Source organism: Bombus vosnesenskii, unplaced genomic scaffold (assembly GCF_011952255.1).
Source record: "Bombus vosnesenskii isolate JDL3184/JDL3185 unplaced genomic scaffold, Bvos_JDL3184-5_v1.1 scf7180000013874, whole genome shotgun sequence".
Classification (NCBI taxonomy): domain Eukaryota; kingdom Metazoa; phylum Arthropoda; class Insecta; order Hymenoptera; family Apidae; genus Bombus; species Bombus vosnesenskii.
Genome location: NW_022883258.1, coordinates 94,420 through 114,125, shown reverse-complemented (window position 1 = coordinate 114,125; position 19,706 = coordinate 94,420). Strand labels below are relative to the sequence as shown.

The 19,706-nt window shown below is 40.9% G+C and overlaps 1 protein-coding gene across 1 annotated transcript; it reads right to left on the bottom strand.

Annotated features, from left to right (window-relative positions):
• Positions 1-18,304: 18,304 nt before the first annotated feature.
• On the bottom strand, positions 18,305-19,444 carry LOC117239019. The gene is made up of 2 exons (XM_033504279.1): positions 19,158-19,444; positions 18,305-19,076 (listed from the first exon to the last, which is right to left on the bottom strand). Exons 1-2 carry the CDS (start codon positions 19,442-19,444, stop codon positions 18,305-18,307), a joined length of 1,059 nt encoding a protein of 352 aa, XP_033360170.1.
• Between the last annotated feature and the right edge of the window lie 262 nt (positions 19,445-19,706).

Genomic DNA, 19,706 nt, shown 5'->3' with positions numbered 1-19,706 from the left:
TGTGTCGCGGCGGTACATATACTGCTGACAACTGCAGTTTGTTGGTGTTAGTCTGTACGGTAACGGTGGTTGCTTGTATATGTTCCTTACTGACCTGGCTGTGTAGGTGATGTTTAATGTCGTTTTTTATTACTATTGCCGCCCCCCCCCCCGTGTGCTTTCCCTGAGGGATACTTGGTGTCGTATATGGTGTAGTGTGGTATTTTTATGTAGCTTTTTATTGTCAGGTGTGTTTCTGAGACGAGTAGTCTGTCGATGTTATTGCTGTGCAGGAATGTTTTAGTTTCTAGGGCCCTTTGTTGTAGGCCGTTAGAGTTCCAGGCTGCTATTTTAAGCGTGTCTATTTTTATTTTTTGCTCATCATGTTAGTAAGTAATTGTAACATGACTGTTATCTGCTGTGTTTGCTGTCTGAGGAGTTAGTTTTGGTCGCTTATCGTTTTTGTGAGTATTTCGGTGTTTTTTATGGAATGTTTTATTAGCTCTTTGATTCCTGTAGCGTAGTTGCTGTGGTTGTTCTGTTCTTGATTATCTGAGGGTGACGACCGGTTGACTACTTTTACCGGTGGGAAAAGTTTGCTTTGTAGTTGTTTTCTGACTACGCAGGCTTTGTAGCTGGCTGGGTGATTTCCACCGCAATTGTGATATTTTACGTCGTTTATTTTTCCCGTGTGTGGGCAGTTCGCTGTTAGGTGCTTTTCTGCGCATACGACACACGCCGGGTTCCTGTTGCAGTAATTTTTAGTGTGTCCATATTGTTGACACCTCATGCATTATAGTATGTCTTTTTTGTGCCTGGGTGGCTCGACTGTGATTATTCTGTTTGAGATTTTTTTTAATTTCAAATATTTCTTTGTTGTTGTTTTTCGGTTCTAGCTCTATTAGGAATAGGGGTAATGGTTGCTTAGTGTCAAATCTGGTTATGTTGTTGATCGTTCTTACCTGGTGTCCGATCTTGGCCAATTCCTCTCATATTTTGTTTGTATTTGTTTTAGGGCGCAAACCTCTGATTACAGCTTTGTAGCTTTTATCAGATTTGGGTTGGTAGGTATGATACCCAGCGTTTTTTCCTTTAGCGCTTTTGTTACTTTTCTGTAGGTTTCTGGGGTATTGGTTTGTACTTTTACCTGGTCCAGTTTGAGCTGTTTGATAGTGTAGTTTTCTTTTCCTGCCGCGCTGTTTAGCAGGTCAATGAGGGGGTCTATTATTTTTGCGTCTATGTAGATTGGCGGTGGCTTAGGCGTGTGTGTTCTTGGTTTTTCTGTAGGGTCTGTGTCCATCTCTTCTGTCAATGAGCTGAAGGAGTTTTGTGTGGGAATTTCCTGTAGCCATTGGCTGTCTTTCTGTTTCTATAGTCCTCATAACATTTGTGTTTGTATTTATTTTTCTTTTTTTGCTGGGAGTTACAGTCTTCCAGCTTTCGTTATGTTGTGGTAGATCCTTGTTGATATTGTTCTTTTAGTCGTCTTTTTGTATGATTTCCATCTCTATTTCGTTTGTATTTGAGCAATCCTGTGCTTCACTTATTGTTTTGATTGGGCACTGTTGGTCTACTGCCCTGTTTATGGTGTATGTTTCTCCTTTGTTTAGTATTCTTATTGTTGGTATCTTTTGGATGTTTTCCATCCTCTATTGGTTCGGTCCCTTTTCTTTCACTCTTGTCGCACTTACGGAGGCACTAGTTTTCACGTTCGCATAGCTCGACTGCTCGGGCAGAACTGAATGCATTGTAAGTTACAACATGTTTAACACCTTTTTCCTATACATATAGTCAGTGCGGTGGTTTACCTCAGTTTCCGAGATCTTCGTAAAAAATTGTCGGAACCACTGCAGCATATGGATCAGTATTGGTTGGCAAAATCAAACTCAAATTTTTATTATCCCTTATCTTTAGTTTATAGTATATAGCGATCGAAATTACGAAATTGGTTACTAATGGACGTATGTGTCGTTAGATTTACAGAGTTGGACCGGCGAAAAATCCTTCATAGTCAGCGTAGAGCGTTCGTGGGATAAAAGTAGCTGAACTTGCGACTATTCGTAGATGAGAGAAGGATAAAATGATTCAGAAGCATTAACCGTATTCACACACAGTTGAAGATTTTTAGTCGATCGGCAAAAACAGATGGGCTTTTGTATGAGTAAGTCTGTGTTCTAAAGCCTAGACCAAGGTAAAGCAAAAACTGCCTAGGTCGAGTTTGCCGCCAAGACACAAAAACGCGGGTGCTCAGCAAAAACAGAATAAGCCGATGAGTCACTGGCCAACAAATAAACTCGATCATTACTAGCGACAATATAAAGGACATTTATATCGATTTTTCCTTAACAATGAATAATGTCAATGTTTGTGTACATTTATTATATAATTACATTATTTATATAAATGTCTCTTATGGTGTACATATATTTGAATAATGTAGGAAATATTGCTCTTTTTATTTTTATATTCCAACTGTACGAACAGTTTTGTTTTTCACTATACATACATACATGTATCTTAAATGTTATACATACTTTGCATGTATCACATTTGATGTATGATGTGTTCATAAAGATCTTGTTAAGACGGCTTGTTAAAATTGTACTTACATATCTAATTGTACTCTACAAAATTGTACATACAATGATATCTATTAATCACTCTTAAAGTACAAATATTATACATTTATATTCTTATATAATCGCACAAGGATGTGCGCAGGTACCATGTTGTACTGCTGAATTGTAGCCAATCAACGAGCAGTACTGTAAGCAATTCTAAATAATAGCGGTTGACCGACACGAGGCACCGCACAGTCGTTCTGTGGATACGCACATGGTTAGTTGTGTGTCGTGTTGAAGGTTGCCTACAATGTGGATATATATCAGTTAGTAATGAATGCTAAAAAAGAATTACAAAGTTAATCTGTTAAATTTCGGTGAAAGAGAATGTAGAAATACAAAAGAAGTAACTCTTGATCGATCATTGATTTATTTAAGGTAAATATTTTATATATGTTTATACAATTATACGTAAGTTATTCTTAGATGAAACAGATATGTTTTATATAATTTAACCTATATTATTGCGGTACACCAAACATATCAAACCATATATGCAAGGTGGTTTGAGGCTTTGTTTTCGAGAAAATCGACTTTGAATTTTCGCTCGGTACGCGTGCACTTTATCACGTCTCGTTCTAACGGATCTCACTGTAGATCGTTGTCTCGATGGAAATATTAAAAGAAAAATTTTTTTTTAAATTTTTATTCTATATTTTTGATTTCTCTTTTCGCGTAGAATCACCCCCTTTCCATTTGTACCACCAGTTACCAACCACCCCGTATAAAAGATAAATAGAAGAAATCGTAGATCTAGACGATCTAGACATATCTATGTCTATGATCTAGATCGTAGATAAGAGAAATAAACGTGGAATATGTATTAAAAAATACGGGATTTATGTTCTTAATTTAATTATATTTTTTTTAACTGTGTAGATAGGTTTGTACTTTTTTATCTAATACTAATACACGACTACCTAGGAATATGTACAGAACTGAAGAAAATTAAGCAATAAAATACCTATTTGGGATTATTGGTATGGGCCTACGTGACGTTCGATAACGCTTACCTTTGCAATTTTCATAGTTCAGTTTGCGGTGCGATATACGAAATTTATTTAATTTCTATCCTTATTGCACAAGGTAATAGGTTTCAAAGTTTCATTTTTAAATGTAAAATATTTTCTTTTTCCTCCTTTTTTAATTAAAAGCTACAAATTTGCCATATTGTCGTAGTACCTTTTTATCACGTTTCGTCATACTATATAAATATCTTGCCTATAACTAACTATCATACTAACAAAATATCTTGTCTATAAAAAATGAAAAAACATCGCAATGTAAATATTATATTCACAGGAAATACGTTCAAACAGTGCTTAAAGTCAGAAAGCGGTATGAGCTAAGATTTCAGGTGTATATGAAAATTGTATATATTTGCAAATATGTATATACAAGTTTATATGTTCTTCTTATATCATGGTCTTGTAAAGTTTGACAATAAAATTACAATATCAATTTGTTTATGTTGCAGAATAAATAAAGGTAGCACCCATATATAGACGTATGTATAGATCCTTATGGAATCAGAAGATTGAACTGCCAAGACTGTTTCAAATGTATGTCAGCAGTAGTTAATGACATCCATATTGCTTATATATCACTGTTACTTTTCATAAGTTAAATTGTGAGTATAGATATAAAATTATATTAGATATGAAATAACAGCCAGGAAACCACTAATACATACATAGATTTTACACCATACTTATGCTATACAAACAACAATTATTCAATGCGTTAATATATGTTAAAACCTATCTTTATTTGTATTAACATTAATATATGATAAGCAAGCATTGAAGTATTGAACATTTATTTACTCTTCTACTTTTTGTCATAACTTATATGTACGATTATTATTATCATCAAATGTACAATAATGTACACCTTCATGAATTGTAGAAACTTTTAACACGCCAAATGTATCAAGTGAAATTATATTTTAATAATTCAAAATATGTGAAGCGCTGATGGATTATTTTGCTTAAATATGTCAACATTTCTTTTATAAGTGTAAAAATATTACAACATTGCAATGTTAAACTTGAGAATGTTCTCTTTTTATGTAGATCAGATCGCTTTAAAATTATATTTTTCTATATATTGTGAGACATTGATTATGGAATTCGTTAAGATTTTAAGAACAAGACCAATTTCATTGATCAATGATTAACAGAAGAGTGTGCTTTAATCATGTATGTTAGATAACAATCCATTAAAAAGTTTTAGCAAGTGAAACAAAATATATCCTGAGACTACTTTGCGAAATTCTGAATGTTATAGCTATAAATTTATTTATAACTTATAAATAAATTACGCTATAAAGATAATACAATTTTATATTTTAACACTATGTTGTTAATTTTTATCAAAATTTTCTTATTTAAAAGCATTTGATGAAATTCAAACAAATAATGACAAAATATTGTAACTTAATTGTATGCATCAAATATGTAATTCAATTCAATTCAAATATGATACTCTTATAAATAATCATGTCTCAATTTTAATTTCTGCATTTATCTAACTTGCTTTAATTTCTCAGGGTGTTCAAAGTCTTTGGATCTCCAGAAACCTATGTACGGATTTCGTGTTATTCAACTAAACCTATTCTCCTGCAAGGTAAATCATTATAAATCTTCTCTTACGTTGGTATGGTCTTTTTTTATTATCGTTATTACGAAATGCATGTAATCATGCGTTCTCCTTTTTATTATGACGGATTTAAATGATGTATTGCGTGTCTTTACCAATGAATGTTTACAAATGGCCACGATGCTGCTCGATGCGATAAGCGATGTATTAAAAATATAATTAAAAACATCGGACCAGCGGAGTGAGATCTCTATTGATAACGTGCCGCCTGATAGAAAAGAGTAAAAATCACAGTGGCCTTGTCGCGATTAGCGGTTGAACTCCAATTTAGAATTGTTTGTGTCGTGCAACCCAACTGTTTTTTTTTAATTTATTTATTTACAATTTACAATTTGTCCAGTAGGACATTTGGTAAAATATGCCCAGCTGTTAACGCCACCATCGCAACCTTGCTTGCGGAGGTTGATCGCGCCATTTCGCTTAGCGAATGTTTTTCTTTTGCTCTTCTAATTAGTTAACTATGGTATGGTATGATATAATATTAGGTAACTAATTAGTTACTCGATTTTATTTATTTATTTATTTTTTAATTCTTTGGTATATAGTTTACGTAAACATGACGTATTCCTAAAAAACGTCCTCTTTGTCCAACGAACTCTCGTTTCCTATACAACGCCTCCTGGTTATCTTGCGCACGCGTAACATTCACGTACCGTTACATGTGTCACGTAAAATAACACAAGAGAACAACAACAACAAAAATAGAAAAAAAACTTTATTTTTCTTCTAACACAATTCACAATTTTTCTTCCGAGCTCTAGGCGTAACTTTTTAAGGCTGGTTCTTAAAACTCGATTTCCGATCGGATTCGGTTATTTGTCTTTTGTCACCCCTCAATATCCCCACTATCCTTGAGTTTGTTAGGCATCCGCGATCGCCGCCACGCACGCCTTCTCCTCGAATATTGGGCGGAAGGATCGTTGGGATATTGATGGCTCATTAAGCACTTCGGCGATATACATTGTCGCCGAGTGCCGCCACATCTTTATCTCCGATTTTAAAGTGAGCCGGTCGTGACAGCGGCCTGGTCTCTGATGTGGATTGACGTTACACGTTCTTCTATCAGTCAACCTCAAGAGAATACAATATATCATATTTTTTCCAGCGTGTCTTTCAGTCATTAACATATTTCTGAACGCACTTTCTTCTATAGTGTATAGTTCGCATAACGATTTTTGTTTTATTTTGTCTGTAAATGCGACTGTAAATGTTATTTTTTGCGAGAAACTGCCTAGTCAGTAGTGGCGCATGAGCTGATGTGTTATAGTAGTACAATTTCTACGAGTGATCGTATCACAAATCCTTCGAATTGCTTCGTACAATTGGCGTAAAACGCTCAAATACTATTTTCTATGGATCGTAACATATTGTGATAAAAATTTATGAAACACAATGCCACAGTAATCGAAAAAGAAGCTGTGAGAAGGACTTGAACGTTTGATCTCACTGCCATGCTTTCGGTAATGGTTAACTTGAAAATTTGCATTGTGATACTTATGATTTTCATACAATAATGATAAGAGGATACAACAGAAATAAAAAAATTTTGAAATATTAACAAAACTATATTTACTTATTTCTTATACTTGAGTTAATATTAAACGTGTTAGTTATTAAAGAGACGAGTGGAAATTTGTAACAGTCAATTATATTGAAATTACTCCAAGTACAAGTACAGAGATAGTATAGGTCGGTTGTAACTGTCGCTCGTATGACTCGTCGTGATAATTAACTATATTCTTCACTATATTGGTTCGTTTTCTAGGCTATCCTACAGAGAATGCTCGTCTGTTTATATTGTCCGGCGGACTTATAGAAGGTCGTATTACTCATAACGACGATACTGTCTTTGTCTGGAGTTCGTTTATTCTAGAACTTCGCAAATCCAAAATCGGCGTTAATACTTCCAGATACAACAATATGAGTCGCTCCCGGTTCAAATCGTCCTATGACTCATGTGTCGCTACACACTAATACTATAGTAAACTGCTGCATCCTATCTTGAATTAATAGGAAAATTAACAATTAAATGTATGAATATTAATAGTATTTAATAAAATAATAAAAAATTAACGGTAACATTTGTTTAATTAACACCTTTCGGGAATTCACTAGATATTTATAAATTGCGAATTTTATAATCTGTTCATAGAAAGTATACTTGGTGGAAAAAGTAAATGTCATAGAGATAGTAATAGGAACCACAATGTGACGGAATAATTTCTGATATTTATATACAATTTCCATCGTCATTTGTAAGAGTAAGTTCGCTGTTGAGTGCCGAAGCGTGCAGACGTGTCTCTAGTGCCCAGTGAAGTTCGAAAACAACACGTGCCGCCCAACCGTCGAAAGTGAACACAGCCAAGTGTTTCCTATCCTTTAGAGAGAAGAAAATCCCACGCACCTAACCCCAACCCGAATACTAGCCTCATAGCCTTACGACTAGTTGTTCATTTTGAATTAACTAGCTCGATGATGGCCCAGCAATCACGACCAGGCTCTCCTGAGCTAATTCGCAACTATCCCGCGCTACCTCCTCCGTGGCAAAAGTGCAGCATATCCCCCCATACCAATGACGCCAATAATACAAAAAGATAGAAACACCAAACTCAAACACGATCGACACCCGGAACGAACAATCAACAATACAAATAAACACCCACAACAGGTTCGCCGTATTGGAATCCATAAACGACGCCATGGAAATCGCAGACCCGCCGCCAAACCAACACGCACAGAGAATCCCTCCTCTCCCACCAATATTTGTTGATGATGTCAGCGACATCCAAACAATGATCAAGTCCTTAGAGAGAGATATCTCCAAGGAGGACTACAACTTAAAGATAAATAACAACAAAGTAAAAATACTGCCGACGAACCCAGAAGCTTACAAAAAACTCACCAAGATACTTAGGACCCTGAACGCCAACTTCCACACCTACCAACTCAAACAGGAAAGGCCTTTCCGGGTGGGCCTACGAAACATCCACCACTCATCACATATTGACGAGCTAAAATTCGAACTATTAAAACTCGGCCACGAAGTCATCCACGTTAGCAACATAAGGCATAGAGTCTCGAAAGACCCGCTATCCTCATTCTTCTTAGATTTAAAACCAAGACCCAACAACAAAGAAATCTACAAAAACAGTCGGCTATTGAACGCAAAAGTCAAATTCGAGCCACCGCTTGTCAAAAAAGAGATAGTTCAATGCAAAACGTGCCACACGCAAAAATATTGCAACCATACATTCCGCTGCGTTAAATGTGCAGGTACACACCCCACTGACCAATGCAGTAAACCACAGGAAACCCCAGCGAAGTGCATCCACTGTCAAGGTGACCATCCTGCCAACTACAAAGGTTGCTCAGCCTACAAAACCCTGTACACAAACAAGTACCTGTACACTACCTCAACCTCCTATGCCCAAGCAGTACAAGGCATCCAAAATAATCCGAATAGCCAAAGGGATCTTTCTCAAAATAGTGTCCCCAATTCACGTAACACAGACAACGTCTCTAGGCTTGAAAAGCTAATAGAGAAACAATCGGAGCAAATAAATAATTTGCTATCGCTACTAACACTCATCATGGATAAATTAATATGCCCCGACGCAAAATAAAACCAAGACGCATAGCTCTTTGGAATACCAATGGTCTAGCGCAACACAAATTTGAACTAGAACTATTCCTAAAACACCAGCAAATCGATGTAATGCTCGTATCGGAAACCCACTTCACCGACAAAAACTATCTGAAAATAAATGGTTACAAATTCTACCATACCCAACACCCCAGCGGAAAGGCCCACGGCGGCACCGGAATCATAATAAAATCAAGCATTAAGCACTACGAACTTCCATCATTCCAGAAAGACTACCTCCGAGCAAGAAACGTAGCAATAGAAGACCGTCATAGTACAATCACCACTTCAGCAGTATACTGCCCTCCCAGACACTCCATCGCCAAAGAAGACTTTGATAACTTCCTTGACACTCTGGGCAATAGATTCATAGCTGCAGGAGACTATAACGCCAAACACACCCAATGGGGCAGCAGACTGGTTACAGTAAGAGGCAAAAACCTCTTAAACAGCATAATAACCAACAACCTCAAATACCTCACCACATACGAACCCACATACTGGCCCACCGACACTAACAAAATACCGACCTCCTGGACTTCTTCGTAACTAAAAATATCTCATCAAGACACGTCCAAATCAACTCCTCGGCTGACCTCTCTTCTGATCATTCCCCCGTGATAGCACCAGTCAGTTCAACAATCATCGAGAATACACCAAATGGCTCCATTCACAACCAACACACCAACTGGCAGCTCTTTAGAGAAGTCTTTACTCACACAACTTCAGCCCTAACCTCACTAAGAACTAAGGAAGAAATTGAAGCAGCCACGGAATACTTAAACACGAGCATAATAAACGCCATCCGCCTCTCCACACCGACAAAGACGTCCATCAGCAAACAAGAAAATCCCCAATACATATTAAAAAAAATAGTAGAAAAACGTAGGCTAAGAAGAGTATGGCAGACCCATAGAACACCGGATGACAAACGCAAACTAAACAACGCAACTAGAAAGCTATCCAAAACCATAAAAAATTACAAAAATGACTGTTTTCATAAATATCTCGTCTATTTGTCCCCCATAGCTGACTCCAACTACTCACTATGGAAGGCCTCCAGGAAACTCACGCGCCCCCCACAAATAATCCCTTCAATCCGCCGTCCGCAAGGTGGATGGGCGCGTAGCCCTATAGAAAAAGCCGCCCTGTTTGTTAAATACTTGTCTAAAGTATTCAAGCCCCATTCCTCCAAAGCTGTCGCGGACGTTACTGAATACCTGCACACCCCCTTCCAAATGTCTCCTCCTATTGAACCCTTCACTTCTGCAGAGACTATAGAATCTATCAGTCGCCTAAATCCCAGGAAAGCAGCAGGGCACGACCTAATAGGCAATAAAGAAACTTCCCATAAAAGGGATTGCACTCATCACATCGATTTTTAACGCTATCCTTCGCCTTGAACACTATCCTAAGGCCTGGAAAATGTCACTGATTACCCTCATCCCTAAACCTGGTAAACCGATATAGGAAACTAGCTCCTATCGCCCAATCAGTCTTTTATCTACCCTGTCTAAACTATTCGAGAAGATGCTGACTAATCGACTCCTTCCACTCCTAGAGGACTTGAAAACACTCCCAGATCACCAATTCGGCTTTCTAAAACAACATTCAACATTAGAGCAAATCCATCGCATTACGATCAGCCAAACCCTTGAAAAGAAAAAATATTGCTCGGCGGTTTTCCTAGACATCCAACAGGCATTCGACAAAGTATGGCATGAAGGACTACTATACAAGCTTAAAAAGATCCTACCTCACTCCTACTACTCCATCCTAAAAGCCTACCTAACCAATAGACAATTCATGGTTAAATGCCTAGGCGCCACTTCCGCAACATTCCCAATACAATCCGGCATACCCCAAGGTAGTGACCTCGGACCCCTACTGTACTCCATCTACATGCCGACTTATCAAACGAGATAACAATAGCAACACTTGCAGACGACACAGCGCTATTAGCTACCCGCGCAGACTCGGTAATAGCCTCATCCACTCTCCAGTGAAGTCTCGACTCCATGGAAAAATGGTTTCATAAATGGGGCTTGAAAATTAACGAAAAGAAATCCTCACATGTAACCTTCACGCTCCGAAAACAAACCTGCCCCCAGGTCACCATTAACAACACAATAATTCCTAGCAAGAACTCAGTCAAATACCTGGGCATGACCCTTGACAGGGGGCTAACTTGGAAAAATCACATCACAGACAAAACAAAGCAACTCAAGGACAAACTCAAGAAATTCTATTGGCTCACTGGCCGACGCTCCAACCTAAGCACACAGAACAAAATTACCCTCTACAAGACCGTAATAAAACCTGTCTGGACCTACGGAATTCAACTATGGGGAACAGCAAGTAACTCCAACATTGAAATACTTCAACGTTTCCCATCGAAAATGCTAAGATCCCTAATTGATGCACCTTGGTATGTAACCAACGAAACAATACACCGCGACCTCAAGATACCCACAGTCAAAGAGGAAATAACAAACTATAGCGACAGATATAGCAGAAGAGTGTACAAACACCGAAACCCCCTACTCACTGGACTATTTGATATGACGGATCAGATACGCAGGCTGAAGAGGTACTACTCTCTAGACCTAAACGCTAGATTCAATTAGTTATCTAAATTAAGTAATATTTACTTATTCATAATACTTACTTATAAATTATACTTATCTATAATAAGTATTAACTTATTATAAATAATCAGCCATGTCACTGCTCCACGCCAGAAAAATTACTGAAAATTCTCAACGCGAGAATTGATTGTAATTTTAATAAATGAAATAAAAAAAAAATAAAAATTTGTAAGAGTACGAATTTCAGAAAAGAGCTCAGTATTTCACGAGTATTTTACGAGTGATTACGAGTATCGAGTATCTAGTATCTAGTATCTTTCTGTATTGATGAGCTATCTACCGAGTTATCGACGGTTATCTAGCGAGTATTTACTGAGTATTAATTAGCAATTTTACTTTGCGATTTATACTCTGTACGAGCATTTCAGCGAACATTATCTGTATACTAATTTATCATTTTAAATATATTCGACGGTTACGACACGAACAATAACGTCTAATAAATCTCACGATCAAACTTCCTCTACACAAGTCCTCCATAGAACTTATTGTTTCCACAATATGGAGTGATTATATTTAATACCATCCCAAATAATGGGTATTGACTAAAACATCAGAATACGGATCGGTTTATTTTTGTCCTAGATTTATAAGCAAAATTTTTGTCAGTGCTGATGTCCGAACGACTGTGACCTCTCCTTGTTAGGTTGCAGAAGTTTATGCATTACAAGATACAGTAAATATGCAGGGTGCTATGCAAGATATGCATATATATGTCGGGGTGGCGTTGTGGATAGGGTTGAGGGTGGTTGATGAATCCTCATTAGAATCAGCCATCGTTATTGTATAACAAAGGTACGGTTCATTAACACAAGTATGAATACCACAGACTTGACAATCAACCATGGCGATTAGGCGCTCGCGACACTAGTGACAATGACCTTAGGTTCGATAACGAATCCGCGGTCAACAGGATGATAGATGTACGTGCTCACAAAATCTAAGTCGGACTCTTTCTTAATAAAACGCGTAAAATTCACTGATCGTAAGGCGTTACTCTTTTCGTCGATGAGATCGCAAGAGAGAGTGACTTTCCGAGTAAGGGAAATTGACGTTGCTGCTAATTGGTCAATCTCCATATCGGTGGTTAGAAAAAGATGTTAGTCGCCCTCGAGGGAAAGTTTCTAGTGGGAGACGTCGTTCGTTGTAAAATAGGTCTCCTCTATCTTCTCGTAGTTGGGACGAAAACTGTTTGTTTGAAGGACTTTAGTTAGCTAAATCTTAAGGTTTATAACGGGCCCTTAGGCTAGCTGAACATGTACTGCGGAGACGCATCGACATCTGGCAATTATCTTACTCGAAGAATGGGGTCTGCGTGTGGCGAGCCACGGGACAGAAACCGTTGGAATATTTACTGTCGCGTACCGCCAGAAATATTTCTTTTAAGGAGAGCTATAGAATTACTCCATACCTTTGTTAGACAAAGTGTTCATCCCGTGACCGCGACTACATTCGGCGACTGATTGTCCCCTCGAGCCCAAGCTCCTTATCACAAATCTCAAACAATTATAATCCAGTTAAGTATAGAGGCAAAATATTGGGGGTTTTCCGAAGAATTCCAAAGGAAGGTCCCGGTGTCCTTTCATCTCCGACATATATAGATATGCACTTACTTAGAGAAAATTGATATATCTGTGTTTAATTAATGTATTTAATATTATATGTACATTATGCAAACTGTTATAAAAATCAATTGTATTATACATAACTTTAACACGCAAAATACAATGTAAGATAAATACTAAATTTTAATGTCAAAACAACGTAATATGGATATTACATTTTTAGAGACATTCACAATTATGCTATTAAACTGTAGTGATAATCTGTATTAATATTGATGATAATAATAATAATAATAATCAATTGATTAATACTTATAGTTTATATTAGCATTGGACTGTTATGCTATATATAGGGTATTTACATAATTAGTCCTAGAGTTATTAATCTTTTTTTTTCTTTTTTTTTTCGTGGAGGAAACTTTCATAGGCGCCCAAGTCGAGGCGCCCACTTGAGGTTACATCAATTCTTTTGTTGATCCGTGCCAATACAGTCCGTGTCCCAAAGGTGTTTGTCCTAAGTCTTGCGCCATCGATGAATCTCGAGGGCTTGAACAGATTATACTCCTCGAGCCACACGTTGCCAGTTTTACTCTTTGAGAAGTCATTAACTCCATGTCCCTGATTTCTCAACTGTTGCCATTGTTTAATATGTCCGCTCTTTAGTCGCTTTCTAGCTTCTACTACCTGTTCGGAAGTGGCCGGCCAATTGATCTTTAGAGAGTTTGCGATTTTCTTTTGCTTCCTGTCGTTTTCTCCATTGATCAAGCTAGATACCGCTGGATCGACTGAATTCTTTTTGTTTAATGTGCTTTTTACGGTACCGAGTTTAATAATATGTTCAAGTCTCGATAGCCCTAATCCCCCTTTTGCTTTTGGAGCATAAAAGAAACCAGTGGCTGTCGAATGCACAAGATGTAATATGGCCTTTATTTCCTGTCTGACTTCGCTGTCCAATAATTTTAAGACATTGTCACTTGGTGGATTTATAAGGAAATGGTAAATATATCGAGGGAAGATGTACTTCGTAATTAACTCTATTTTCTAGCATGGCGTCAGAGAGAGTTTTCTAACTCTTCTGACCTCAGAATTCTGATGCTCAGAATTTCTGGCACTATGATGCCACAATGGATACCGTTCCAAGGCCCCATTTTGGCGCCTAAATACCTGAATGCCTCATCTGGGTCAACCGTTGGTATGTTGATATTTTCGAGCCTAATTCGCGGTTCTTTTATGAATCAGGTGTCCTTTTTGGCGACCACCTCAAACGTTTGGCTCTTCTTAACAGATATGTTCATCCCCAGGCCCTTCAGATATTTATGGAGTATATCCATTTGGCGTTGTGCCTCCCTCTCATCTTCACCAAGTAGAACAATTGATATTTTTCTTTCGCAACTGACAATGATGCCATTGGTTTGCTCCTCAATCATTTCCAGCAGCGGTTCTAGGCATAAGTTGAATAGCGGTGGCGACAGAGGGTCACCCTGCTTAACTCCTCTAAGGATCTCGATCTCGACCCATACATTATTGTTGGCTTTTATTTTTGTCTTGCCCTCTTTATATATATTCTCGATTAAGTTAACAATAGGAGTCGGCACACCCTTCCATGCCAGCCAAGGTTTTAACGCCGAATGGGGTATTGTGTCAAATGCCTTGGAGATATCCACAATTGTGAATATCCCCCCGTTATTTTTTGTACTACAATTTAAGGCAGCGTTCAATAGATCGATGTTTATTTTACATTCATTTTCAGATGTAAAACCTTTTTGCCTTATATTTTGCACAATACCTCTTCTCATCCTTCCGTCGAGGATGGAGAAGAAAATTCGGCCGAGAATGGAGCCTATTGTTATAGGCCTCCAATTCTCCACCTGATTGCTTGGTTTCTTTGCTTTTGGAATTGATGTAGTCCTATTTTCCTTTCATACTGTCGGAAAATAGAAACTATAAATTGATATATTATAAATTTTAGCTAGTATTGCAGGCAGGCCAGATATCATTAAATGTTCTTTTTGAAATCCATCCGGTCCTGTCGCAGCCTTTTTCCTAATTTTATTAAGTTTCTCGCTCACATCCTCGGCAGTTATCGACGGAAACAATTCGTTTATTACCAGCTCAGAGGCTCTACTTCCTGGGATTGGGGGATTGGTTGGTCCTGCCCGACCCCATAAATCTTCATAGAGCGTCCTCACTTCACTCTCTTCCGGTGGTTGCCTGGTTGGTTCCAGGCATGCACGATCGTTGTTAACGACAACGTCGGACAACTTTCTTAGACATTCCTTAAACAACTCCTGGCAACATGCGTAGGAGTATTTCTTCCTTTTATTTCTATTATTATTCTTATTATTATAATTATCTTCTATTTTGAGGTTTTGAATTACTTTTGTTTTTGTCATTTTTAATTTTAACATTCTCTAGCGCTCCATGTAGGGATGTGTAAATAAATTCATTTAAATTATTTGTTAGGATCCCTTTATTTTCCTTGTATTTTGTCTAAATATCTGTTAACCGAGCGTTAACCTCCTTCAACGACGGGGACACCTCGGTTACTCTCTCTATTTCGTACTCTAGCTGGGGTCTCCACTGATGGGTAGACTCCTCATTATATGTTTCCCCGCTAGTTACAGGCTCAACGCATTGCCTGAACTAACGGGATCGCACTCTCCCTCTGTCTCCTCGGCAACCTCTTGAGGACTTGTATTCTTACTAGCTATTTTTAATATCTTTCTCTTGCATTTTATTTGTTCAACTGTTCTGTTAGTGAGGACTTTGCTAATTTCAACATTCGGCAATTTTTCACTCTTATAAATTTCATCGAGCTCTCACAAGAGAGTTACCTCTTCTACAATCCATGTTTTCGATTGTGGGGAGCCCGTTCCCCTTCTTTTTTCATTTCTCATGGCAGGGTGCGCATGCCCTTCGTGGATTGATAATCCTTTCTGAGTCCAGAAGCTCATGGGGCAAGAATCGCATTTGTACGCTCCTTCTTTCCTTTGACTAGTGCCACTACACTTTGGAATGTGGCATTTTGCCCCATGAAGCTTCGGGAAACTCCTTTCACAATATTGACATCCCCACTGGATGCGAGCATCCGTGTGATGTCGGCCAAGGTGCCTGTCCAGGTCTGATAGGTCAGAACGTCGTATTCCTAACACTGCACAAGCAAGGACTTAGTTCTCCAGTAAACGCTAGTGAGTAAAAGCACGCAAATGCTTCCCTCATATATACTTGTGGCTAATAATAATTAATAATAACCCATCAATATGGGTAGATGTATGGAGTGTTAGAAGACTCCTTCTCTATTCACTATTAGTAAAACAATTTATCGTACAGACTCAAAAGTAGATCTCTTCCTCGTCATAAAGCCGCCGACGGCGGGCTCTCTAAAACCGCCTGCGGGCCCGAATACACCTCGTCCGTAGCTCTGCGATCTCCGGGTCCACCAGTCTAGCCCCTGGCACGGAGCGCGTCATTGACGCATCACATGCCGCTTTGATGTCTCGGCGAAAGTTCTCCGCCTCCTTGTCCACGTTTGTCTTCTCTGTACAGGCGTCCCAGTTCCAGGCCGCGTCAATGGCTGCTGACTGACGCATCTCGTTGTCTCTATCCTTGAGGCGCCATCTTGGTGGCGGGCGGAAGCGTTCCATTCCCCTTATGCCGCGGGTCTGTCTCGCGGGTATTGAATATATACAGGTGGACTGCGAGAATCTGAACCCCTTCAGCTACTCTCCAGCTTGAGACCCGCCGGAAGGCATTGGGAGTACCCCATGTAATATCGACGACGGAACATCCTCTCCATGCCACGCATGTGCTGGTCGAGCCTCTGTTAAGTAAGAGGAGCCCGAGGCCCACAGCCCAGTCTGACAGCACCCGGCCCCGAGCATCTGTCCTTGTGTTCCCCCATTGCGAGGAGTGAGAGTTAAAGTCTCCCAGGACGAGGACCTGAAGTGAAAGATATCGTCTCACGCAATCGCCAAACAGGTCCAGGAAATCCTCAAACGCGACCAGGCCACTGTTCAGAGAAACATATATGCCCACCACTACCATCCCAGCCCACTCGATCGCGGCATATCCCATGCTCTGCACAAGCAGGATCCCTGCGGCGGATGTGCCCGGTGCTGACATCCACGTCATAGCGACTAAGCCGTAAAGGTCTAAGACCCAGTTAGGGGAATCTAGCATACAATAGGGTTCGGCTATCACTGCCAGAAAAACCCTGCACTACCTTATCGCCTGGAAGAGCAGGTTTTGTGCCCGTTTCGATCGCCCCAAGTTGGTCTGGAGGAGCCGCATGAATTTACTTTACTAAGTCCACATTCATGGCTTCCCCCCGGCCATCTGCCCCACTCGTGATTCTTTCCTCTTCTTGCGGTAGATCTCTCGCGTTGTCGTCCTGTCTCCTGTCCGTAGCAGGCTCCTGAATCCGGCTCGCCCCGTTAGTTTTCGGCGGAACGCAGGCCGCCCCTCCCATTCTGTGGGTGGCAGGGAGCACCAAGCGGCTCACAGAGCAGGCACCTTTTTTCTTTGTACGTGGAGAAATCCTCATGGACACTCCGCTGCTGCAGTAATCGTGTAATAGCAGAGTAGTGTCGGACTCCTACCGACTAAAACTCCACCATGACCATCCTACGCGTGTGACAGGGGTGATCTAGGAACCTCTTATGAATTAACTTCTGTTGCACCCCCTTCTCGCATCCTCTTGTTCGAGCCAATTCTAGTACCTCCTGACTATTGAATTGGCGTTAGGGGGGTCATTGCCCCTAGCGCTGTTGCTCCTTCCAGGCGTGGTCCGTTAGGACGAGTGCTTTTCGTGTACGGGAACACAGCCTTACTCTATAGATGTATGATATGGCTGCCCGATATGTGTAATCCTTCAGTCTTTTAAAACGGAGCATTCAGCTTCACTATTCTAAAACTAACTTAGTATCTAATCATCACAAATGTTTGCTTCAGCGGAAACATCTCATTCTGCCCACGGACATGACCGCTGACGCGTGGTTTGTTTTGATCGCTCCTCCTCTCCAGTCCCGAACGAGGCCCATCAGTTGGAATTATGTAAACTAGAAAAACTACGACTAGAATTTGAACACGGTTCCTTTGGATTTGTAGCCGTATACTATATCCACATCGCCACCATAGTCATATACAGGGAACACAGGACGGCGGAAGGTAGTGCCGGATTCTCACCGGCTAAAACCTCCACTGCGGGGCGTAACCAGCCGCAAGTCGATCGTCGGGGCCTGCTGTGTGCTTAATAACACCAAGTACACCTTTACCAAGCACTCCTAGAAGGTACACCCACAACAGCGCAAGGGAGACGGGCGGGCTGGGCGCTTGCATTTTGTATATCACCTTTAAGAGAGATTTTGGCTTTTCCATCCTTTTGCAAATATATTTTGCAGGCCGAGGATTCGAACTCGCAACCCGTCGTCTTCGGTTGTGACCCTTAGTGAGCGTAGCCCTTCCGCTCCTCCTCCTTCCGCGTAGCTCCTTCGCGAGCATAACTCGCTTGCAGAAGAGGCGGACGGCCTCGTATTCCTGTGGCCCTCTCAACATCGCCTCTACAATCGCTGGTGGAGGGGGGGTGGTCAATGTTCCTCCTATGGCGTGTCGCAGAGTGTAGCGGGGCAGCTCCCACGCCGGACAGAGCTCCAGGGTGTGCTGCGCCGTGTCCCTGCCCTCTCCGCAGTGGTGGCAGATGTCTGTCGTCTCTCGTCCGATTCTCTTCAGGAACTCGCTGAACACGCCATGTCCGGTGAGCACCTGGGTCAGTCTGAATGTGAGCGGGAGGCCGTGGCGGCTTCTCCATGCCTCCCAGTTTGGGAGAACCGCCTCCGCACCCCGATGTTCTCCTCCCTCTTCGATCAGCTGGGATCGCCACAGGTCCCACGTGTCCTCCTCGGCGGTTCCTATGTCGTTTGGAGCCGCCTGCTCGGTCTGATCTTTTCCCAGATGCCATACTCTCCGGTGGGAATATCTGCTTTTGAGCTCTAGCACCCGGAGCTCCCACGGGGGCTAGAGAGGTCGCCGACGCGCGGGACACCTAATGATTCTGATGGCGGTTACCCTGTGCAGCCTCCTCAGGAGCAGGATGCTGCGACGACTCGCCATCAGGTCGTCCGCCCATACCGGGGCCCCGTACATCACTCGGGACCGAACGACGCCCTCGTAAAGTCGGCGCACCGCGTCTCCCGCCTCGCCGATGGCATTAGCAACCACCGACACTTTCGGAATCAGGGAGTCGAAGTGCGGCTCGAACGTCCACTGGCTGTCGATGACGAGACCCAGATATTTCATCTGCGATCCCACCTGGACGGTTTCGCCTGCCATGTTTATGCATAGGCCGGGCAGTGGGGTCCCTCGCCTCTTCTTATCATAGAACCAGATGACCTCCGACTTCGCAGGGGAGACCCTCAGGCTCTGTCAGCGCACGGCGCGGATCGCGCAGGCCGTTGCGATTTCGCCGATACGCAGCGTCTTGTGCCAGCCACGACACCCGACCAGGATCAGGGTGTCGTCTGCATAGCACACCATGGCCGCGCCTGGGGGCAGCGGGCATTACAGTACCTCGTCATACATAATGTTCCATAGG